A 25,492-nucleotide genomic window follows, 5' to 3' on the forward strand; every position below is an offset into this window, starting at 1 on the left:
CGAGGTTAGCCCTGAACAGCTCCATGACACAGGACTCTGTGTTCTATGGTCTGTTCCCTGGAAGGACGCTCTTTGGGTCTGCCTGAAACTTGTCGGTCTTCCAGAATAAGGAGTTGACCGTGATTGAGTGTTGCAGACTGGCACATTCCAAAGTCCAGGACTATGTGCTGAGGGATGCACTAAAGCTTGGGGCGGCTGCTGTCAAGGTGCAGTGGGGAAAGACCACTGTATAAGGTCCTTCTGCCAAAGTACAATGGGGGTCTGCTCAGTTATCAGGCCCTTCAGATGCCTCAAATGCACGTAGATATAGCCTGTAAAAATTAGAAATGCCTTGTGTTTGTTGGTTCTCCATATGCAAAGATTGAACCAAATCAAACTGCTGTAGTGACTGAGTCATAGCAACATGGTGACTCAGTGGTGGGCTTTGCTGCCTCACTGTGCCAGGGGCATGGGTTCAATTCCAGCCTCAGGCGTCTGTCTGTGTGGAGTTTGCACATTCTCCTCGTGTCTGGGTTTCCTCCGGGGACTCCAATTTCCTCCCACAGTCCAAAGGTGTGCAGGTTAGACGCATTGGTCATGCTAAATTGCCCGTAGTGTCCAGGGTAGGAAATGCAGGGGTGGGTCAGGGTGGGATGCTCTTCAGATGGTCTGTGTGGACTCAATGGGCCGAATGGCCTGCTTCCACACTCGGGATTCTATGATGATTCTGTGAATGCTCTAGTGTTGTGAGGAAATGTCACGACCTGAAATGTGAACTCTGATTTTATTTCATTGATGCTGCCAGATCTGCCAAGCTTTTTCAGCTACTTCTGTTTTTGCTTTAGTCACTGTGCATATGAAGATTTTTATAAATAAAGCATTATTTTGAAATTTTAAAAAAACTTGTGTTTTGTTGTTGTGGTCTGATGGAGATTGGGTGTGAGAGACCTGAAAAGTTTGGTGATTAGTAATCAGTTCCTGGATTGTTGTTTGTAGTTGAAAAGGTTGGTTAAGTCACAGAATCCCTACAGTGTGGAAGCAGATCATTCGGCCCATCAAGTCCATGCTGACCTCCCGAAGAGTATTCCATACAGACCTAACCACCTACCCTATCCCTGTAACCGTCCATTGCCCACTGCTAATCCAGCTAGCCTGCACACTACGGACAGTTTAGCATGGCCAATCCACCTGACCTGTACGTGTTTGGACTGGGGGAGCGAACCAACACAAACATGGGGTGAATGAGAGGCATAGATAGAGTCGATAGCCAGAGACTATTTCCCAGGGCAGAAATGGCTAGCACGAGGGGTCATAGTTTTAAGCTGGTTGGTGGAAAGTATAGAGGGGATGTCAGAGGCAGGTTCTTTACGCAGAGAGTTGTGAGAGCATGGAATGCGTTGCCAGCAGCAGTTGTGGAAGCAAGGTCATTGGGGTCATTTAAGAGACTGCTGGACATGCATATGGTCACAGAAATTTGAGGGTGCATCCATGAGGATCAATGGTTGGCACAACATTGTGGGCTGAAGGGCCTGTTCTGTGCTGTACTGTTCTATGTTCTTCTATGTTCTATGAATATGCAGACTCCATACAGGCAGTCACCCGAAGATAAAATCGAGCCCAGGTCCCTGGCGCTGTGAGGCAGCAGTGTTAACCACTGAGCCACTGTGTGGCCGCAAAGTCAATGCGATTCACAATAGCAGGAGATACCAGCCCCATGGAATGCTCCTCCTGCTGTGTGTTGGAAATCAGGGACACAACCGCTCTCCATAGTAGCTCTGTATAAAGGTAATGTGTTCAGCCTCAGCTCCTGATTTGCTGCATTGTGTGCCTGGAGCTGTGGATGGACTCGTTATGGAGGATCCATGAGTCTGAGAATGTTGTGGACAGAATGTTTAGTGAGCTGGTCACACCACCAGTAAGGGCTATACAGACAGGGAAGAGTTGGATGGCCATCAGGAAGACGAATAAGTGTGTACAGGATTCCCATGTGACCATTCCACTCCCACACAGGTATACTGTTTTGGAGTGTCATAGAGATGTACATCATGGAAACAGACCATTTGGTCCAACTCGTCCATGCTAACCAGAATTTCCTGAATAAATCTGGTCCCATTTGCCAGCATTTGGCCCATATCCCTCCAAACCTTCCTAACCATGTACCCATCCAGATGCCTTTTAAATGTTGTAATTGTACCAGCCTCCACCACTTCCTCTAGCAGCTCATTCCATACATGCACCATCCTCTGTGTGAAAAAATTGCCCTTTCGGTCTCATTTAAATCCTTCCCTCTCTCACCTTAAACCTATGCCCCTCTAGTTTTGGCCCCCGCTAACCTGGGGAAAAGACCTTGTCTATTCACTCTATCCATGTCCCTCAGGATTTTATAAACCTCTGTAAGCTCAGCCTCCAACACTCTAAGGAAAATAGGCCCAGCCTATTCAACCTCTCCCTGTAGCTCATACCCTCTAACCCTGGCAACATCCTTGTAAATCGTTTCTGAACCCTTTCAAGTTTCACAACATCCATCCTAAGGGAAAAGAAGCAGCAGCTAGGTCAGTGACACCACAGTATTATCCACAATAAGGACAGTATTACAGTTGCAGACAGCATGTTTGGGGACTCGTCAACTGAGGTAGTATGGGCTGAGGTTAGAAACAGGAAAGGAGAGGTCACCCTGTTGGGAGTTTTCTATAGGCCTCCGAATAGTTCCAGAGATGTAGAGGAAAGGATAGCAAAGATGATTCTCGATAGGAGTGAGAGAGACAGGGTAGTTGTCATGGGGGACTTCAACTTTCCAAATATTGACTGGGAACACGATAGTTCGAGTACTCTCGATGGGTCAGTTTTTGTCCAGTGTGTGCAGGAGGGCTTCCTGACACAGTATGTAGATAGGCCAACAAGGGGTGAAGCCAGATTAGATTTGGTACTGGGTAATGAGCCCAGCCAGATGTTAGATTTGGAAGTAGGTGAGCACTTTGGTGATAGCGATCACAATTCTGTTATGTTTACTTTAGTGATGGAAAGGGATAGGTGTATACCACTAGCCAAGAGTTATAGCTGGGGGAAAGGCAATTACGATGAGATTAGGCAAGATTTAGGGAGCACAGGATGGAGAAGGAAACTGCAGGGGATGGGCACATTAGAAATGTGGAGCTTATTCAAGGAAAAGCTCCTGTGTGTCCTAGATAAGTATGCACCTGTCAGGCAGGGAAGAAGCCGTAGAGCAAGGGAGCCGTGGTGTCCGAAGGAGGTGGAATCTCTGGTAATGAGGAAGAAGAAGGCTTATGTTTGAATGAGATGTGAAAGCTCAGTTAAGGCACTTGAGGGCTAAAAGGTAGCCAGGAAAGACCTAAAGAGAGAGCTCAGAAGAGCCAGGAGGAGACATGAGAAGTTGCTGGCGGATAGAATCAGGGTAAACCCTAAGGCTTTCTATAGGTATTTAAGGAATAAAAGAATGACGGAAGTAAGATTAGGGCCAATCAAGGATAGTAGTGGGAAGTTGTGTGTGGAGTCAGAGGAGATAGGGAAAGCACTAAATGAATATTTTTCAACAGTATTCACTCTAGAAAACGACAATGTGGTCGAGGAGAATAGTGAGATACAGGCTACTAGACTAGGTGGGATTGAGGTTCACAAGGAAGAGGTATTAGAAACCCTACAGAGGGTGAAGATAGATAAGTCCCCTGGGCCGGATGGGATTTATCCTAGGATCGTCTGGGATGCCAGGGAGGAGATTGTCGAGCCTTTGGCATTGATCTTTAACTCGTCATTGTCTCCAGGAATAGTGTCAGGCGACTGGAGGATAGCAAATGTGGTTCCCCTGTTCAAGAAGGGGAGTAGAGACAACCCTGGTAATTATAGACCAGTGAGCCTTACCTCAGTTGTTGGTAAAGCGTTGGAAAAGGTTATAAGGGATAGGATTTATAATCATCTAGAAAAGAATAATTTGATTAGGGATAGTCAGCATGGCTTTGTGAAGGGAAGGTCGTGCCTCACAAACCTTATTGAGTTCTTTGAGAAGGTGACCAAACAGGTAGATGAGAGTAAATCGGTTGATGTGGTGTATATGGATTTCAGCAAGGCATTCGATAAGGATCCCCACAGTAGGCTATTGTACAAAATGCAGAGGAATGGAATTGTGGGAGATATAGCAGTTTGGATCAGAAATTGGCTTGCTCGAAGAAGACAGAGGGTGGTAGTTGATGGGAAATGTTCATCCTGGAGACCAGTTACTAGCGGTGTACCGCAAGGGTCGGTGTTGGGTCCACTGCTGTTTGTCATTTTTATAAATGACCTGGATGAGGGCGTAGAAGGATGGGTTAGTAAATTTGCAGACGACACTAAGGTCGGTGGAGTTGTGGATAGTGACGAAGGATGCTGTCGGTTGCAGAGAGACATAGATAAGCTGCAGAGCTGGGCTGAGAGGTGGCAAATGGAGTTTAATGCGGACAAGTGTGAGGTGATGCACTTTGGTAGGAGTAACCAGAAGGCAAAGTACAGGGCTAATGGTAAGATTCTTAGTAGTGTAGATGAGCAGAGAGATCTCGGTGTCCATGTACACAGATCCTTGAAAGTTGCCACCCAGGTTGACAGGGCTGATAAGAAGGCATACAGTGTTTTAGCTTTTATTAATAGAGGGATCGAGTTCCGGAACCAAGAGATTATGCTGCAGCTGTACAAAACTCTGGTGCTGCCGCACTTGGAATATTGCGTACAGTTCTGGTCACCGCATTATAAGAAGGATGTGGAAGCTTTGGAAAGGGTGCAGAGGAGATTTGCTCGGATGTTGCCTGGTATGGAGGGAAGGTCTTACAAGGAAAGGCTGAGGGACTTGAGGCTGTTTTCATTAGAGAGAAGAAGGTTGAGAGGTGATTTAATGGAAACATATAAAATAATCAGAGGGTTAGATAGGGTGGATAGGGAGAGCCTTTTTCCTAGGATGGTGACGGCGAGCATGAGGGGGCATAGCTTTAAATTGAGGGGTGAAAGATATAGGACAGATGTCAGAGGTAGTTTCTTTACTCAGAGAGTAGTAAGGGAATGGAACGCTTTGCCTGCAACAGTAGTAGATTTGCCAACTTTAGGTACATTTAAGTCGTCATTGGATAAGCATATGGACGTACATGGAATAGTGTAGGTTAGATGGGCTTGAGATCGGTATGACAGGTCAGCACAACATCGAGGGCCGAAGGGCCTGTACTGTGCTGTAATGTTCTGTGTTCTATGTTCTATAATATGTCTGTTGAAGAGCAGGGACGGTCCGTGTAGACCCACAGTGGTCATCTGGGATGCTATAGTCAGGGGGATGGACTGGTGTTCCTGTGACACGTGTGTTACATGTGACAATCCAGGATGGTGTGTTGCCTCCCTGCTGTCAGGGTCAAGGATGTCTCTGAGCGGGCACAGGACATTCAGAAGGGGAAGGGTGAACTGCCAGAGTTTGTGGTCCATATGAGAACCAACGACGTTTGCAGAAAGAGACATAAACTCCTGCAAAGGGAGTCGAGGGAATTAGGTAGAAGTTCGAAAAGTAGGATATCTAGGGTTGTAATCTCCGGATTACTTCCTGTGTCACAGGTCAGTGAGGCTAGGAGTAGGAAGATAGTACAATTTGTGACAATACTATGGCTTTAAGAGATGTATTTTGCCTATTTTTTAAACCTGATCACACTCCCATGATCCTCCTGTGATAGAGATGCAAATGCCTCCCGACCCCTTCGCAACTTCATTTGAATCAACAATACTCACAAGGTCACTGGCCATTTCATTTGCTTAGCTACTTTCTCAGATGAAATGAGAAAGGCTTAGGCCACATGGATGGATTGATTTATTGTCACATGGACCAAAATACAGTGAAAAGCTTTGTTTACAAGTGGTACAGGCACATCTCAGCAAGCAAAGGATGTACAGATCAAAAAAGCTTACAGTTTACATTATTTGAGGCTAAAGTATCATACGCACTTCTGGAATCCACATTATAGGAAGACCGTGAATGCAGTGGAGAGGGTACAATGGAGTTCTACCAGGCGAGTTTCACTTATGAAGAGGTTGGACGCATGGGTTGTTTTCCTTGGAGCAGAGAAGTCTGAAGAATAGACAGGAAGGAAATTTTCCCCTTGGTAGAGGGATCAATGGGCAGGGTCGGGGAGCCTCTGTGTAGCTATAACAACAATTCCTGACCCAACCTATCACTGCCTGGCTTGGTGTAAACACTTGAGCATGCCTTGAAACATGATGCTAACTAGCTATTTTATTGTGGTGTCCATCATTAGTTGGGCGTGGGCTTGCAAAGTTTCATGTATTCAAAGTTTATTTCTTTGGATAAGATGAAGCTCTACAAAAGTTTAGGGAGGATATTCCAGAATGTCGGCTCCAGGCAACTGAAGGCACAGCCACTGATGGAGAGGTGAAGGGAATGAGGGATGCGCTAGAATCTACAGCAGGAGAGCTGCAGGGGCTTTGGACCATTATGGAGCTGGAGGTGATGACAGAGATAGTTGCAAAGGTGAGACCATGAGAATTTTAAACTCAAAATTCATAGCCATCGCAGGTCGGCGAGCACAGAGTAATGGATAAATGTGATTTGATGTGAGTTGAACAACACTGTTTTATGGGATCAGGTTTACAGAGGCTGTAAGTTAAAAGTCTGACGAGATGATTTTGGAATTGTCAACCTGCAAGCAGTAAAAATCACCTTCCAGTGTTTCCCCCGAATCCTAGATTTGGATTTGTGATAGCCTTTGTTTATCCTCGAATCTCTTTACTGATCTGTACCATGGGGTCACAAGGAATTAAGCAGTTAAAGAACCTCGCCACTGAGATCAAAAACATCAATCCTTGAACATAATTAGGTTCAGGTCAACCTGATAGTGGTCAATAAGATAACAAAATGGAAAATGATGCAGGAGCCAGGGGCCCATGCTAATCTCATGGGCATCTCGTGCTGAATTTAAATTCAATTTAAAATCTGAACTCTGAAGCTGGTCTCAGCAATGGTCATCACCTTTATTGTTGTAAAATCCCACCTGGTTCAGGAAGGTCCATCCTAGAAGGAAATCTGCCCTCCTGACCTGATCGGGTGTGATTTCCTAGCCACATGCAACGTGGGTGACTCCTAATTACACTCTGAAATGACCACACGGTTCATGGGGTGGAGAGCAGTTTCTCGCCCTGCCAGGAACACCCACATCCCATGGAAGAATAAAGAGAGCAGTTAACATACTGATCCCTGATTGCAGTTTGTAAATTAAAGCAGACCAGGAGATTTGAACATAAACTCTGGGAAAGCTGGAGTAGACAGTGTTGGGCAGCGCTCCAACCTCGTGGAGAGCACTGCGCCTAGGGAATGTGTTGCTATTCTCGTGCAATGGGTGCTGACCCTCTGTCCTTCTGAGATGGAGCTGGACCTGTTGCAAATCTGTGGAATTCCCTGCCCAGTGAGGCAGTTGTCATGCTATCCCTTTGAATGTTTTTTAAGGCAAAGATAGATTTTTGAACAGTAAAGGAATTAAGGGTTATGGTGAGTGGGTGTGTAAGTGGAGCTGAGCCTCAAAAAGATCATCCACAAACTTATTGAACAGGGGAGCAGGCTCGAGGGGCCGGATGTCCTACTCCTGCTCCTATTTCTTACGTTCTTATCTTCTACAAAAATCCCATTAAGTGTCTTTGTCATAATTTCTTCGTACATGTGATCGCGTGGTTGTGGGATTCTGCTGTGATATTCCAACCCCTCTCTCATGAGAGATTTACAAAGTTACAATAGGAATTCTGAGTGCAGAATTGGAAGTTTACAAAAATTTTGAACACTTCATTACTTAATGAAAAAATTATTGGAGTTTGGGGTGAGTGGGCCTTTGAGCAAAGATTAAGTATCACCCAGTTGGGTTATGAAAAAAGCCTTTGTCCTTGCTGATTGTTTGGGTCCTGCAGGAGATGACAAATCCTGTGTTTAGACTGCAGCTCCTTGCTTCCTTCCCACACTACGGGTTCTGTGCTGTGTGGGCCAGGTCTGATGACCAGCCATTTTACAACCCAGGGAGTGGCCATTCAGCCTGTCAGGCCTGTGCTGGAAATTGCAGCTGCAGGAAAACTCTTCCAAAGCTGGGGCACAACTCCTGCAGGAAAAAGATTGGAAATCGGGAAGGAGGTGGGAAGTCCAGTTGTGACGTGTTACTGTGGGAATGCTGTTAAAGGACAGAACTGAATTAAGTGGTCAGGGAGGGGAATTTCTGTGTGAAGTGAGATACAGTATACAATGAAAAGGTCGGCTGATTTGGCATGACCTGAGAGATTGCGATGGATTTGAGCCTCGTCACTCCTTCCTGCTCTTGATCCTTCACTGCCGGTCCAGGAACTGCAAATTTATGGGTTTCTCAGGAATAAGAACAATCCTGGTCTTCGCAGAAATTTCCTGTGTTCCAGGCTCCAGCTTTAGCTGGAACTGTTTCAGCAGCTGGAATCAGAAAGAGTAATTTAACACTTAGACTCATAGACATTTACAGCACAGAAAGTGGCCATTCTACCCATTGTGTCTGTGCCAGTTGACAAAGATCTGACGACATTAATCCCACTTTCTAGCTTTTAGCCCCTTATCCCTGGAGGTTGTGGCAACATAAATGAATACCGAAATACCCTGTTCAATGTCACAAGAGTTTGTTTCTCAACTACCCATTCAGGCACCTTTCCTCACCAGTTCTGAATTACACTAACTCTGATTTCTTTCCAAAAATGCTGCCAGACCTGCTGAGCTTTTCCAGCAATGTCTGTTTTTGTTCCCTTTCAGGCAGTTAGATCCCATCACCCTCTGGGTGAAAAAAATTCTCAACCCTCCCTTTAGCCTTCCACCTTTTAGCTTAAATCTATGCCACTACTAATGGAGGAAAGTGCCTTTCCATCTATACCCCTCATAATCTTTTAGACCTCTACCAGGTCACCCTCCCAAACTTAGCGACTCCAAGGATAAAAACTTTGGCCGATTCAGTCTTTCCTCATAGCTCAGTCCCTCCAGCCCAGGCAGCATCCTCGTAAATCTCTGCACCTTCTCCACTGCAATCCCATCCTTCTTGTGATGTGGTGACCAGGAACTGCACACAATGCTCCAGCTGTGGCCCAACCAGTCTTCACACAGTTCCAGCATGAAGCTCCTTTCACTTGTATTCCACCCCTCAACTAAAAAAGCCAAGTATCCCATGTGCCTTTGAGCCAGCTTATAAGACCATAAGACGTAGGAACAGATGTAGGCCATTCAGCCCATCAAGTCTGCCCTGCCATTCAATGAGATCGTGGCTGATCTGATCATCCCCAACTCCACTTTCCTGCCTTTTCCCCATAACCCTTGGTTCCCTTCCTGATTAAAAACCTGTCTGTCTCAGCCTTGAACATATTCAATGACCCAGCCTCTGTAGGAAAGAATTCCACAGATTCAATCCCCCTCTCAGAGAGGAGATTCCTCCTCATCCCTGTATTGAATGGATGACCCCTTACTCTGAGATGGTTCCCTTTGGTCCTGGACTCCCACAAGGAGAAACAACCTCTCCACATCTACTCTGTCAAGCCCCCTGAGAATCTTCTATTTTCAATAAGGTCACCTCTCACTCTTCTATATTCCAATGAGTACAGGCCTGATCTACTCAATCTTTCCTTATAAGATAGAACATTCATATTTGATATTAACATGCTGAACCTTCACTGCAAAGCCTCCCATACCAGACTATCTTTTGTCAGATATTCATTGTATTCCGGCTGTGTGTCTGTTCGGTGCCATCTATAGTTTTAGTTATGCCACCCTTCTCCCTACCCTGCTACCTTCAGGGGTCTAAGGATATTGAGCAGGACTGGGCCCAAGTGCCTGCTCTGGTTGATGCTGACTCTGACTCGAACTTGATACCGGTCCTTACCCTGGCCATTATTAATTGCATCTCCAGCTCAGCGATCCTTCGCCCTGGGCAGCCCCGGACACCGTACCCGAAAGGCATTGAGCTGAATGGATGATGCTGGAGTTTATCTGCGCCTCGGACCCAGCGTTCTGGTTTGAAGAGGTGAGGACTGGGAAAGTTCTGTTCACTGTGGGACATGGCATAGTGACACAGGACAAACGTTGTCTGTAACAAAGGAATTACAGAGCTATAGAAACATTAACAGACCTTACAGGAGATTTTCAATCTGGTTAACATTTCAAATCCGTAACCCTTGTACAGCACTACTTCAGGGTTACTGGATCTGAAATATTAACTGTGTTTCTCTCTGCACAGATGCTGCCAGACCTGCTGACTTTCGCTAGTATTGTTTGGTTTTGTTTGTTTCACATTTTCAGCAATTGTCAGTTTTATTTCAATCTGATAATGTTTGAAAGGAAGGCACAACATACTGCATTAAACCTGCATGTCTGTCATTTCCATTGCCTGGAAGATCGAGGGTAGCACCGCATCAACTCTCAGTGTGAGTGTGGGTCCATGTCTCTCTCTCTCTCTCTCTCTCAGTGTGAGTGTGGGTCCATGTCTCTCTGTCTCTCTCTCTCTCTCTCTCGGTGTGAGTGTGGGTCCATGTCTCTCTCTCTCTCTCGGTGTGAGTGTGTGTTCCTCACTCTCTCTCTCTCTCTCTCTCTCGGTGTGAGTGTGTGTTCCTCACTCTCTCTCTCTCAGTGTGAGTGTGGGTCCATGTCTCTCTGTCTCTCTCTCTCTCTCGGTGTGAGTGTGGGTCCATGTCTCTCTCTCTCTCTCTCTCTCTCAGTGTGAGTGTGGGTCCATGTCTCTCTGTCTCTCTCTCTCTCGGTGTGAGTGTGGGTCCATGTCTCTCTGTCTCTCTCTCTCTCTCTCTCGGTGTGAGTGTGGGTCCATGTCTCTCTCTCTCTCTCGGTGTGAGTGTGGGTCCATGTCTCTCTCTCTCTCTCTCTCAGTGTGAGTGTGGGTCCATGTCTCTCTGTCTCTCTGTCTCTCTCTCTCTCTCAGTGTGAGTGTGGGTCCATGTCTCTCTCTCTCTCTCGGTGTGAGTGTGTGTTCCTCACTCTCTCTCTCTCCCTCTCTCTCGGTGTGAGTGTGTGTCCCTGTCTCTGTCTCTTTCTCTCTCTCTCTCAGTGTGAGTGTGGGTCCATGTCTCTCTCTCTCTCTCGGTGTGAGTGTGTGTTCCTCGCTCTCTCTCTCTCTCTCTCTCTCGGTGTGAGTGTGGGTCCATGTCTCTCTGTCTCTCTCTCTCTCTCTCTCTCTCTCGGTGTGAGTGTGGGTCCATTTCTCTCTCTCTCTCTCGGTGTGAGTGTGTGTTCCTCACTCTCTCTCTCTCTCTCTCTCTCTCGGTGTGAGTGTGGGTCCATGTCTCTCTCTCTCTCTCGGTGTGAGTGTGGGTCCATGTCTCTCTCTCTCTCTCTCGGTGTGAGTGTGTGTTCCTCACTCTCTCTCTCTCTCTCTCTCTCAGTGTGAGTGTGGGTCCATGTCTCTCTGTCTCTCTCTCTCTCTCTCTCGGTGTGAGTGTGGGTCCATGTCTCTCTCTCTCTCTCGGTGTGAGTGTGTGTTCCTCACTCTCTCTCCCTCTCTCTCTCTCTCGGTGTGAGTGTGGGTCCATGTCTCTCTCTCTCTCTCGGTGTGAGTGTGTGTTCCTCACTCTCTCTCTCTCTCTCTCTCTCTCTCTCGGTGTGAGTGTGGGTCCATGTCTCTCTCTCTCTCTCTCTCTCTCGGTGTGAGTGTGTGTTCCTCACTCTCTCTCTCTCTCTCTCTCTCGTGTGAGCGTGAGTCCCTTTCTCTCTCTCCCCATCATTCTCTCTCTCTCTCCCTCTCTCTCGGTGTGAGTGTGTGTCCCTGTCTCTGTCTCTCTCTCTCTCTCAGTGTGAGTTTGGGTCCCTGTCTTTATCTCTCTCTCTCTCTCTCTCTCTTTCTATCTGTCAGCCGAATTTGGGTCCGTGTCTCCCTTGGTTTTCACTGTTTCTGCCTGAGTTGCTCAGTGGGATATTTGCTCACATTCTGAGGAATATGGTAACCGCCCAACACGATGTCTTTGTTCAGCGTGCGATACCCACTTGGAACAACGGGGTACAACCTGCGGGTGAAAACAGAAGGAAATCTGACCTTTTTGTTCTTGTATTTCAGCTGATTTTCACACTCACCCTTGTTCCCTATTCACGGTCTCCAGCAGCAGCATTTATTGCCCACCTGTAATTGCTCCTCAAACTCAGTGACTTGCTTTCTGAGGGTGGATCAGAGTGTAGCATATTGCTGAGAGCCTGGGCTCCTGTAGACCAGACCAGGGAGGGATGGCAGGCTTCCATCCCTCAAGGATATTAGTGAACGGCTCAGGGTTTGAGAATAATCATTGATATTCTCATGGTCGCCCTTGCTGTGTCTTGATGAATTAAATTTACGACTGAAAACAAGTTTTAATTCTACCAGCTGCTGTGGTGAGTTTTGAACACTTTTCCCTACAGCTGTAGCCTGGCCCACAGGAGGTAACAATTCAGAAATGATACAACAATGTCACTCTCTCCCCTAGTTTCAGACACTCATTAAATATTGTATCGTACACTACAGCAGGTATATTTCAGCATCTTTTCTCCAAAGTAGAGGAAAGCAGACGTGCTGGCAGAATATTGGTTATCTTCAGGAGGTCCCCCACAGACCAGTCCATTTCAGTGGCATCTGTGCTACCCTTGAGAATCTGCAGGACTCTCTCTCTCTCTCTAACTCACACTCACATACACTCATACCCTCTCTCTCTAACTCTCACTCACACACACCCAGTCTCTCTCTAACTCACACTCACTCTCACACACACTCATCTCTCTCTCTCTAACTCACATTCACTCTCACACATACTCAGTCTCTAACTCACGCTCACTCTCACACACACTCAAAGTCTCTCTCTCTAACTCACACTCACTCACACACACTCATAGTCTCTCTCAAACTCACTCACTCAAACACACTCATTCTTTCGCAAACTCACACACACACATTCTCTCAAACTCACACTCACTCACACACACTCATACTGTCTCTCTGTCACTCTCACTCCTCTCTCTCTGTCTCTCTCTCACACACACACACACACAAACACACACACGCATACACACACACACTCTCTATCTCTCTCTCACTCTCACTATTCCCTCCTCCTTCTCTGCTTCTCCCTCCCAGTCCCCTAACTGGATGTTAGCTTAAGTGATTTCATGAATCAGGGTTGATAGAACATGACCTCTCCAGTCACCGGCAAGAGAATGAAGGTGTCTCAGGTATCTTGGAGCCAATGAAAGGGTAGCTGATTGAGAGGATATTGATCCTTTTTCTCATTGTCCATATCAGCATCAATAAATGGTCCGATATTGGAAGTAAAGAACATGAATGAGGTCCTGCTGATGGAGTCATCCAACCCTCAACCACTCCCATCCAGAAGGACAAGGGCAGCAGATACATGGGAACACCACCCCCTGCAAGTTCCTCTCTGAGCCACTCACCGTCCTGACTTGGAAATATATCGCCGTTCCTTCACTGTCGCTGGGTCAGAATCCTGGAATTCCCTCCCTAAAGGCATTGTGGGTCAACCCACAGCACATGGACTGCAGCGGTTCAGGAAGGCAGCTCACCCCCACCTTCTCAAGGGGGCAACTAGGGACAGGCAAGAAATTCTGGCCCTGCTAGTGATGGCCACATTAACATAAGGATATTCTAAAAACAATATGCAAAGATTAATGAAAATCGAGGAGCCCAATAAACAATAAGTTAAAATTTGTGAGAAAGACATGTTGGGGTTAAGGACATAATCAGGTGCTGAAGTAAATTCCATTCGGTCATGCCTGTAGCATGGAGTGAAAACAGAACATGTGAATTTGAAATGCAATGTGAATGATGGTAATCTCTGAGGCCTGGCTACATGTTACTGATGATTATTTGACAAGATTATTATAGTCAGACAGCACAGAAACAGACCCTTCAGTCCAACTCATCTGCACCAACCAGATATCCAAAATTAATCTAGTCCCATTTGCCAGCATTTGTCCCATATCCCTCTAAACCCTTCCTATTCACATACCCATCCAGATGCCTTTTAAATGTTGTAATTGTACCAGCCCCCACCACTTCCTTTGGCAGCTCATTTCATACACACACCACCCTTTGCATGAAAAAGATGCTCTTCAGATCCTTTAAAAATCTTTCCTCTCTTACCTTCAACCTATGCCCTCTACCAAGGAAAAATGCCCGAGGTTATTTACCCCTCTCATGATTTTGTAAATCTCTGTAAGTTCACCCCTCAGTGTCCCACACTCTAAGGTAAAAAGCCCCAGTCTGTTGAGTCTCTCCCTACAGCTCAAACCCTCCAAACCCTGGCAAGTTCTTTAAGGACCGCAACTTTCCCCCCACGGTGATCGAGAACGCCCTTGACCGCGTCACCCGTATTTCCCGCAACACATCCCTCACAGCCCGCCCCCGCCACAACCGCCCCAAGAGGATCCCCCTCGTTCTCACACACCACCCTACCAACCTCCGGATACAACGCATCATCCTCCGACACTTCCGCCATTTACAATCCGACCCCACCACCCAAGACATTTTTCCATCCCCTCCCCTGTCTGCTTTCCGGAGAGACCACTCTCTCCGTGATTCCCTTGTTCGCTCCACACTGCCCTCCAACCCCACCACACCCGGCACCTTCCCCTGCAACCGCAGGAAATGCTACACTTGTCCCCACACCTCCTCCCTCATCCCTATCCCAGGCCCCAAGATGACATTCCACATTAAGCAGAGGTTCACCTGCACATCTGCCAATGTGGTATACTGCATCCACTGTACCCGGTGTGGCTTCCTCTACATTGGGGAAACCAAGCGGAGGCTTGGGGACCGCTTTGCAGAACACCTCCGCTCAGTTCGCAACAAACAACTGCACCTCCCAGTCGCGAACCATTTCCACTCCCCCTCCCATTCTTTAGACGACATGTCCATCATGGGCCTCCTGCAGTGCCACCATGATGCCACCTGAAGGTTGCAGGAACAGCAACTCTTGTTCCGCTTGGGAACCCTGCAGCCTAATGGTATCAATGTGGACTTCACCAGTTTCAAAATCTCCCCTTCCCCCACCGCATCCCTAAACCAGCCCAGTTCGTCCCCTCCCCACACTGCACCACACAACCAGCCCAGCTCTTCCCCTCCACCCACTGCATCCCAAAACCAGTCCAACCTGTCTCTGCCTCCCTAACCTGTTCTTCCTCTCACCCATCCCTTCCTTCCACCCCAAGCCGCACCCCCATCTACCTACTAACCTCATTCCACCTCCTTGACCTGTCCGTCTTCCCTGGACTGACCTATCCCCTCCCTACCTCCCCACCTATACTCTCTCCACCTATCTTCTTTTCTCTCCATCTTCGGTCCGCCTCCTCCCTCTCCCTATTTATTCCAGAACCCTCACCCCATCCCCCTCTCTGATGAAGGGTCTAGGCCCGAAACGTCAGCTTTTGTGCTCCTGAGATGCTGCTTGGCCTGCTGTGTTCATCCAGCCGCACATTTTATTATCAACTTCCTTGTAAATCCTTTCTGAGCCCTCTCAGGATTAACAACATCTTTCCTATAGAAGGGCAACCAGAATTGAACACAGTATTCCTAAAGTGGCCAAACCAATGTTCTGTACAGTCACAACATGACATCCTAACTCCTATACTCAATGGTATGACCAATAAAGCCAAGCATACTAAACACCTTCACCATCCTGTCTACCTGCTACTCCACTTTCAAGGAACTATGCGCCCGCATTCCAAAGTTTGTTTGTTCAGCCACATACCCCAGGGCCGTAACTTTCTAACTATTGGTCCTGCCCTGGTTTGCTTTACCAAATTGCAATTCCTCACATTTTTCTAAATTAAATTCCATCTGCCACTGCTCGGCCCATTGGCCCATCTGTAAACTTGCTAACCATTACCTCCTTTGTTCACATCTAAATCATTTACATAAATGATGAAAAGCACTGAGCCCAGCACTGATCCGCTGGTCTCTGATCTCCAGTCTGAAAAGCAACCTTCTAGCCCCACTCTCTGTCTCCTACTTTCAAGCCAGTTTTGTATCCAAGTGGCTAGTTCTCCCTGTATTCCACGAGATCTAACTTTGCGAACCAGTCTACCACGAGAAGCCTTATCAAACATCTTACCAAAGTCCATGTAGATCATGCCCACTGCTCTGCCCTCATCAATCCGCTTTATTCTTCTCAAAACTCAAGTTAGTAAGGCATGATTTCCGACACAATGTTATCCCTAATCAGTCCTTGCCTTTCCAAATACATGTAAATCCTGTCCCTCAGGTTTTCCAACAACTTGCCCACTGCCAATGTCATGCTCACCAGTCTATAGTTCCCTGGCTTTTCCTTACCACCTTTCTTAAATAGTGGAACAATGTTAGCCACTCTCCAGTCTTCTGGCACCTCACCTGTGGCTATCGATGATACAGATATCTCAGCAAGGAACCCAGTAATCACTTCCCTGGCTTTCCCACAGAGTTCTAGGGTCCACCTGATCAGGTCCCAGAGATTGTCCATCTTTCTGCATTTTAACACCTCCAGCACCCTCTCTTTGGTAAGCTGGACATTTCAGGATATTGATGTTTATTTCCCCAAGTTCTGTACCTTCCATGTCCTTCACTGTAAACACTGATGTGAAATACTGATTTTGTACCTCATCCATCTCCTGTGGTTACATGCATAGATGGCGTTATTGATCTTTAAGGAGCACTGTTTTGTCACTAGTTACTCTTTTGCCTTTAATCTATTTATAGAAATCTTTTGGATGCTCCTTAACTCTATTTACCGAAGCTGTCTTACCTTCCCTTTTTGACCTCCTGATTTCATAGAGTCATAGAGATGGACAGCATAGAAACAGACTCTTTGGTCCAACTCGTCTGTGCCAACCAGATATCCTAGATAAATATCGTCCCATTTACCAGAATTTGGTCCACACCCCTCTCGACCCTTCCTATTCATAGTCCCATCCAGATACCTTTAAATGTTGTAATTGTATAGAATCGTAGAGCTGCCTTTTTAAGTATACCTGTGCTCTTTTAGGGATTCACTCAACCCCTGCTGTCTATACCTGACATATGCCTCCTTTTTCTTGACTAGAGCCTCAATTTCTCTAGTAATCCAGCATTCCTTACAGCCAGCCTCGACCTTCACGCTAACAGGATCATGCTGTCTCTGGATTCTCATTATCTCATTTTTAACAGCATCCCATTTTCCAGCCGTCCCTTTATCGGGAGAATAGCCTCCTCCAATTGACTTTTTAAAGTTCCTGTTCAGTCCTATCAAAGTTGGCCTTACTCCAATTTAGAACTTTAACTTTTACATCAGGTCTCTTCTTTTCCATTATTATTTCAAAACTAATAGAGTTCCGAACACTTACCCCAAAGTGTCCGCCCTCAGCCACATCCCATCTGTTCTTCCTCCTATTGGTACTCTCACAAGCACATGGCACTGGAAGTAATCAGATATTACTATTCTTGAGGTCCTACTTTTCAACCTAGTTTCCTATCGAGTTTTGAGAAGATTTGTAGCTTGAGGTTCTGGATGTGAGTTTGCTCGCTGAGCTGGAAGGTTAGTTTTCCAACGTTTCATCACCTTTTATTTTTATTTGAAAAAATATGCTTTATTCATAAGATGCACAAAAAATAAAACATATTTATACACCTACCCAGTCATGCTGGCCACTCCGGGTTACCCAAGGGGTACGTACACCAACTAAAGGCAAAAACAAAACAAAGAAGAAAAAAAAACAAAGCAAAGAAAATGCCCCGGCAGTCATCTCCCCGCACAGTCCCTGTTGGCCCCCTGACGAGTTGGGGAAGGCGCCAGCTGGGCCCAGTTACCAGATAGCGTTCTTTTTTCTATTCTGGACGAGGGGTTTCATACCGTGGTCTTTCCCCACCGCGCCTTGGCGGCGGCTGCCCCAAGCTTTAGCACGTCCCTCAGCACGTAGTCCTGGACCTTGGAGTGCACAAGTCTGCAACACTCGGTCGGGGTCAGTTCTTTCAGCTGGCAGACCAGCAAGTTGCGGGCAGACCAAAGAGCGTCTTTCACAGCATTGATGGTCCTCCAGGCGCAGTTGATGTTGGTCTCGGTGTGCGTCCCAGGAAACAGCCCGTAGAGCACGGAGTCCTGCGTAACGAAGCTGCTCGGGACGAACCTCGACAAATACCACTGCATCCCCCTCCAGACCTCCTGCGCATAGGCACACTCCAGTAGGAGGTGATCGACCGTCTCGTCCCCGCCTCAGCCACCTCAAGGGCAGCGTGCGGTGGTGCAGAGATTCCGGGCATGCATAAAGGATCTCACTGGCAGAGTCCCTCTCACCGCCAGCCAGGCAATGTCCTTGTGCTTGTTTGAAAGTTCTGGCGATGAGGCATTCTGCCAAACGACTTTGGCAGTCTGCGTGGGGAACCACACGACGGGATCCACCCTCTCCTTTTCCCGAAGGGTCCCGAGGATACTACATGCTGACCACTGCCTGACGGCCTTGTGGTCAAAGGTGTTTCCTTTCAAAAATTTCTCCACGAAGGACAGGTGGTACGGAACGGTCCAACTACTTGGAGCGTTCCACGGCAACAAGGCCAGGCCCATCCTTCGCAACACCGGGGACAGGTAGAACCTCAGTAAGTAGTGACACTTGGTGTTTGCGTACTGAGGATCTACGCACAGCTTGATGCAGCCGCACACAAAGGTAGCCGTCAGGGCGAGGGTGGCGTTCGGTACGCCCTTTCCCCCATTTCCCAGGTCTTTGTACATGGTGTCCCTGCGGACCTGGTCCATCCTCGACCCCCAAATGAAGTGGAAGATGGCCCGGGTGACCGCAGCGGCGCAGGTCCAGGGAATAGGCCAGGCCTGCGCCACATACAACAGTACCGACAGCCCCTCGCACCTGACAACCAGGTTCTTGCCCGTGATGGAGAGGGACTGGAGCGTCCACCTGTCCAGCTTCTGCTTCAGTTTGGTGATACACTCCTCCTAAGTCTTAGTGCACGCCCCAGCTCCACCGAACCAAACACCCAGCACCTTCAGGTAGTCTGTCCTGACAGTGAAGGGGATGAAGGAGCGGTCATCCCAGTTCCCAAAGAACATGACCTCGCTCTTACCCCTATTCACTTTGGCACCCGAGGCCAGTTCAAACTGGCCGCAGATGTCCAACAGCCTACTCACCGACCGACGATCGGTGCAGAAGACGGCGACATCGTCCATGTACAAGGTGGTCTTGACCTGAAGGCCTCCGCTGCCTGGGATAGTCACGCCCTTCAGGCTCACGTCCTTCCTGATGGATGCGGCGAAGGGCTCCGCACAGCACACGAACAAGGCAGGAGAGAGCGGGCAGCCCTGCCTGACTCCAGATCTAACAGGAAAACTGTCCGATTCCCACCCGTTGATCGAGACTGCACTAACGATGTTGGTGTAGAGCAGCCGGATCCAATTGCGGATGCCCTCCCCGAACCCCAATTTGGAGAGGACGTCCCTCATGTAAGCATGAGAGACCCTGTCGAAGGCCTTCTCCTGGTCCAGGCTGACGAGGCAGGTGTCCACCCTCCTGTCCTGTACGTAGGCAATCGTATCCCTGATGAGCGCGAGGCTCTCAGCGATCTTCCTGCCCGGCACAACACAGGTTTGGTCAGGGTGAATCACCGACTCCAGGACAGACCTGACCCGGTTGGCTATGACCTTGGCCAGGATTTTGTAGTCCACGTTCAATAGTGAAATGGGATGCCAATTCTTAATTTCTTCCCTCTCCCCCTTCCTCTTGTAAATGAGGGTGATGATGCCCTTCCTCATGGACTTGCACATTTCCCCTGCCCGAAGCGCACTATCGTACACCTCCAGCAGGTCCTGGCCGACAAGGTCCCACAGAGCGGAATACAGCTCGACTGGTAAGCCGTCGCTCCCGGGAGTCTTATTCCTCTCCAAGGACTTGAGGGCTCTGGTCAGCTCGTCCAGGGATATCGGCCAGTCCAGCCACTCCCTCATGCCGTCGTCTAAGACCTCCGTGATAGACGACAGGAACGACTCGGAGGCCGTGCTGTCCGTGGGCTTTGTGTCGTACAGTCTGGCATAGAAGGATCTGCTGATCCTCAAAATGTCGGGTTGAGACGACGTCACCGAGCCGTCGTCCTCCTTCAGCTGGCTAAGCACAGAGCTCTCTTTGTGCACCTTCTGAAAGAAGAAACGCGAGCACGTCTCGTCCTGCTCCACAGAGCGGACCCTGGACCGGAAGATTATCCTGGAGGCTTCCGCGGTGAAGAGCGAGGCTTGCTGGCCCCTCACCTCGCGGAGGTCCTCCGTGACATCGACCCCCCATCAACTGCAGAAGGAGCAGGTTCTGCACCCTTTTCTGGAGTCGCGACAGCTTTCCCCGCCTCTCTCTCGCCTTCCGAACACCCTTGAGGACAAAGAACCTCTTGATGTTCTCCTTCACCGTCTCCCACCAGTCGCCCAGAGACTCAAAGAAGGATTTCACGGTTCTCCAACCGGTGTACTCCCTCTTAAGCTCGTCGACGTTCTCTGGGGTCAACAGAGTCGTGTTGAGCTTCCACGTCCCCTTGCCGGCCGGCTGGTCGTCCTGTAAGTGACAGTCGGCCAGCAGGAGGCAGTGGTCAGAGAAGAACACCGGCTCGACGCCGGTGGACCTGACCGAGAATGTCCGTGACACAAACAGGAAGTCTTTCCTTGAGCGGATAGACCCGCCTGGCCGCGACCAGGTGTACCTCTGCTGCGCTCCGTCTGCAGGGGTGCTGAAGACGTCGAGCAGCTTGGCGTCCTTCACCGTGCCCATCAGGAATCTGGACGTGACGTCCAGTTGACTCCCCCACCCACTGTGCCCACGTCAGATCTTCCATCTGCATCGATGATGCAGTTGAAGTCTCCGCCTAGGATGACCGGCCTGGACGTGAGCCAGCAGGGGTGGAAGCCACTGCAGGACGGCCAACCGCTCACTGCGTACTGCTGGGGCGTACACGTTGATCAGCCTCAGGGGAGCGTTCCTGTAGGTGATGTCAGCCACTAGGAGGCGCCCCCCCACCACCTCCTGAACTTGAGAGATGGTGAAGTCACGCCCCCGCAGCAGAATAGCCAGGCCCGAGGAGCGACAGTCGTTACCCCCCGACCAGATTGAAGGCCCACAGGTCCAGGCGCCGGACCATTTCCCGTACCTGCTGAGGTGCAGTATCCCGCACTCCTGCAGAAACAGGAGGTCCGCCCTGACGGTGGTCAGGTAGGCCAACGTGGACACACATCTTGCGGTGGACTTGACGCTGCGCACATTGCGCAGCGCACACTGCGCACTGTCGTCCACTCCCCTGGGTCGCCTGTCACCGCCTCTATCAACTCCGGGTTGTGGGGGGGGGAGCGGAGCCTGGAGGGGCGCTTTGCTGGCCCCGGGCCCATCCTGTGGGGCTGGGCCCTCCTGCACGACCTGGCCCTCCTGCACATTAGTGGGGTCCTTGCTGGGCCCTGGTGCCTTCCTCTCCTCCGGGGGGGCTGGCCCCGCATTGCCCCTGCCGGTGACGTGGGCGTAGGTGGTCCCCCGCCGCGGGCATGCCCTATAGAGGTGGCCCACTTCCCCGCAAAGGTTGCAGCGTTTCTCTCGTGGGCAATCCTTTGCAAGGAGTCCCTCCTCCCTGCAGTTCCTGCAGATGGTGGCTTTGCAGTCGGCCGCCACGTGGCCTGACCTACCACAGGCATGGCAGACTTTAGGTTGCCCTGCGTAGGTCAGGTAGCCCTTGCTCCCGCCGATCGCGAAGCTGGACGGTGGGTGTACGACGTTTTCGTCCGCGCCCATCCTCAGCGTCACCTTGACCTGCCTCTTACTCGTCCAGATGCCAAAGGGGTCCATGATGTTGGTAGGTCCCTTCCACCTTCACATACCTTCCGAGGGAAGGTCAGGACATCAACTGCTGGCACATGCGGGTTGTACATGTGTACAGTCACCATACGGCTCCTCTGCGCTGGCATCATGAACAGCGGGACAGCGGTCAATACAGAGAGGGGGCCCTCACCTCCTTTCTCCTTGAAAACCTCCAGGAAGCGCTCGCAAAGCTTGGCACTCCTGAAGGTCACATCGTAAAAACCTCCTCCGGGGAAATCCTGCAGGCAGTAAATGTCCACAGCAGCGAACCCGCAACAGTCCAACAGGACCCTCTTCACAAAGAAGGTGCGATCCACAGGTGCACCTTCATCCACCTTCTTCACGGAAACACGGATGGTGTTCCGGACCCCCTGGCCTGGGGCACGAGCACTTGCCGCAGCCATCGTTGCAGGTTGGCTGCTCCCCTGAGCCAGCATTAGGCCGAAGCCAGCATTAAGATCCACCGGTTGCATGGGTGCACAGCCAACCCGACGTCCTCCTTCCACCTCCAACACAGCGCTCTCCTCCTCTCGGTCCACAAGAGAGTGGGTCTTTATTGTGTTCCAGATGTAAGCCGGTTCACTGAGCTGGAAGGTTTGTTCCCAGATGTTTTGTCACCATTCTAGGTAACATCAACAGAGAGCCTCCGACGAAGCGCTGGTGTTATGTCCCGCTTTCTATTTATCTGGTTAGGTTTCCTTGGGCTGCCATCGTAAGCCGCAGAAACATCTGTCTGTGCCCCAGACTAGTGAGTCCCCTATCACAATCAATCACTTGGAACCTGACATGCCCTTCGTGGACAGTAGAGCCAGTCACAGTATCAGAAATTCAGTTGGCAGTCCTAGACTCCCCTGAGAGGCCATCCCTCACTACAGTATCTAAAACAGCATACCTGTTTGAGATGGGGATAACCACTGGAGTTTCCTGCACAACCTGGCTACCTCCCCTACCTTTCCTTGTGCTAATCATCTACCCAACTGTATCTGCAGTGTCTTCACCTTCCTGGAACTACCGTCCATTACACCCCTTTGTTCTTGTAAACTCCCCATTGCCTCTAACTGCTGCATCAACCAATCCATGCGGCCCTTTAGGATTCACAACCAAATGCACTTCCTGCTAACATAGTGTCCAAAAACATTCAAATTCTCCCGGATCTCCCACATCTGACAGGAAGAGCACATCACCCTACTGAAAAACATTTCTGGCCCTTTGATGAAGGGTCTAGGCCTGAAACGTCAGCTTTTGTGCTCCTGAGATGCTGCTTGACCTGCTGTGTCCATCCAGCTCCACACTTTATTATCTTGGATTCTCCAGCATCTGCAGTTCCCATTATCTCTAAAAAATATTTCTGTCTTTTTTACAATCTATAGACCCTAGAAATTACCTAAAAGCAAACACAACACGATTTGCTCAAAATGCAGCGTTAGCACAATCTTACTGCTCAAAAACACTGCTCAGAGATAAATTTGATCCCAATCTTTAATATTAACAGTCAATCAGGAGGCAGATCACAGTATAAACTTAACAAAAACTTACTCACTGTTAAACATTTACAAAAGAAATACCTTAAAGTTTTATAAGTCTTAAAAATCATACACTTACTGATCAGGCTAAAAAACGAAGGTTGGTTTCTTCTGTAGTTTCAGACAGTGATTTTGTTTCAAAATCAATTAAACCTCTGCACAGCTGAGAGACCCTCCCCAACACACTCACACACACTCACAAATACACACACACACACACACACACACACACAAATAAACACATACACACACAAAAATAAATACACACACACATACACACACACAAATACATACACACACACACACGCACGCACGCACACACACACACACACAAATAAACACATACACACACAAAAATACATACACACACACACACACACAGACACACACACACCAGCTGTTGAGTGAAACACAATCTCCAGAGCCCTTATGCAATTTCTCATTCTGACAGCTGTGAAGCTTCACTCATTGGCTGCTTATAATAGCTGATCTCAGAGCCCCCCCTCAACAGGGTTTCTCAAACATGGTGTTGTTAGAAAAGGAAATAGGAACATTCGCTAAAAAGGGAATTCAGACAGGCCCCAGAGGCAGTCAAAGCTCTGGCTAGAATTGAGGCATCAACAGCCAGGGTACAGTTTCACAGTAAGGAGCAGGTGCTGTAGAAGGGATTGAAGGAAAATCTTTTTCATTCGGAAGGTTGGGAGTATTGGGAAATCACTGCACTAAAGGATGGTAGAAGCAGGAACCCTCAAAATATTTAACAACTATTTAAATGAACACTTGAACACAACTACAGGTCAAGTGCTGGCAAATGGGACTAAAATTGCTCCTACAAGCTGCAGTCCCCACCTGTACACAAAAAAAACACACAGTGTGCTTTAATGACCACTGTCTAATAGCTCTGACTTCAATAATCATGAATTGCTTTGAGATGCTCGTCATGGCCCACATCAACTCCAGTCTCCCAACCCACCCCGATGCCCTACAGTTTGCCTACTGACATAACAGATCCATAAAAGATGCCATGTCACTAGCCCTACACTCATCCCTGGAACATCTGGACTTCAAAGACACCCATGTCAGACTCCTGCTCATTGACTACAGCTCTGCCTTCAACACCGTTATCAGATACCATGATCAGGCATTCGCCAACAGTAGGGAGCTTGATCTCTGTTCTGGCTGTAGTAGATGCTGGACCCTGTCTCCTTGCCTTGCCTGAAGTGAAGATGGTGCCACTGTAGCTCACAACTACCTTTGGACAGAGAACTAAAGGAGAGATTTTAATGATTCAGCATGCACAGGGCTTAGGGATAAAGCAATGTTGAAGATTCACAGGTAAAGAAATCTCTCTTCATCTGAGCCTGAATAGGCTGGAATGTTATCCTGAGACTGAGAGCTGCAGTTGTAGATGTCCAGCCAGGGAGAGAAACAGGCTCTTAACAGTGATTTTACAGTGAGATCACTTCTCATTCTTCTGAACCAGAGAATGGAACCCCATTCTACTCACTGGTCCTTCCAATAGACTTCACTTGCTAAGCACCCAACTCTGTCCCTGTCCCAAACGTTGAACCAAATTTTCCAACACTTGGTCAGCTGGTTTCGTTCTGTTGTGAGCTCTGGCACCATTTCCCCTCAGTCACCAAAAGCCCTCTTCACCACTGCAATGTCACAACTCATAGAGGTTTATAAAATCATGAGGGGCATGGAGAGGATTAGACAAGGTCTTTTCCACAGGGTTGGGGGGGGGGGAGCCAAAACTAGAGGGGCATGGGTTTAAGGTGAGAGGGGAAAGATTTAAAAGGGACCTGAAGTACAACATTTTCACACAGAGGGTGGTGTGTGTATGGAATGAGCTGCCAGAGGAAGGGGTGGAGGCTGGTACAGTTACAGCATTTAAAAGGTATCTGGATGTGTACATGAATAGGAAGGATTTAGAGGGATATGGGCCAAATGCTGGCAAATGGAACTAGATTAATTTAGGACATCTAAGACACTTTGGTCCAACTCGTCCATGCCAAACTAGATAAATTTAGGATATCTGGTCAGCATGGACAAGTTGGGCTGAAGGGTCTGTTTCCATGCATTATATCTCTATCTATAGCATTGTTGTGGGTCTGGATTCATATGTAGGCCAGACCAGGTGAGGATGACAGTT

At 48.6% G+C, this 25,492-nt stretch overlaps 1 protein-coding gene across 1 annotated transcript in view; it reads right to left on the bottom strand.

The window, feature by feature from the left end:
- Nucleotides 1-5,793: 5,793 nt before the first annotated feature.
- Nucleotides 5,794-25,492, bottom strand: part of LOC125454300 (sterol 26-hydroxylase, mitochondrial-like) — a 38,670-nt gene continuing 18,971 nt past the window's right edge. The window contains exons 7-9 of the mRNA XM_059647586.1: nt 11,925-12,003; nt 9,876-10,079; nt 5,794-8,431 (exon numbers count right to left, since the gene is read on the bottom strand). Of these exons, the coding sequence (XP_059503569.1) occupies nt 8,315-8,431; nt 9,876-10,079; nt 11,925-12,003 (400 nt within the window). The 3' untranslated portion in view covers nt 5,794-8,314. The remainder of the gene's footprint in view (nt 8,432-9,875; nt 10,080-11,924; nt 12,004-25,492) is intronic.

Source organism: Stegostoma tigrinum, chromosome 7, assembly GCF_030684315.1.
Source record: "Stegostoma tigrinum isolate sSteTig4 chromosome 7, sSteTig4.hap1, whole genome shotgun sequence".
NCBI lineage: Eukaryota > Metazoa > Chordata > Chondrichthyes > Orectolobiformes > Stegostomatidae > Stegostoma > Stegostoma tigrinum.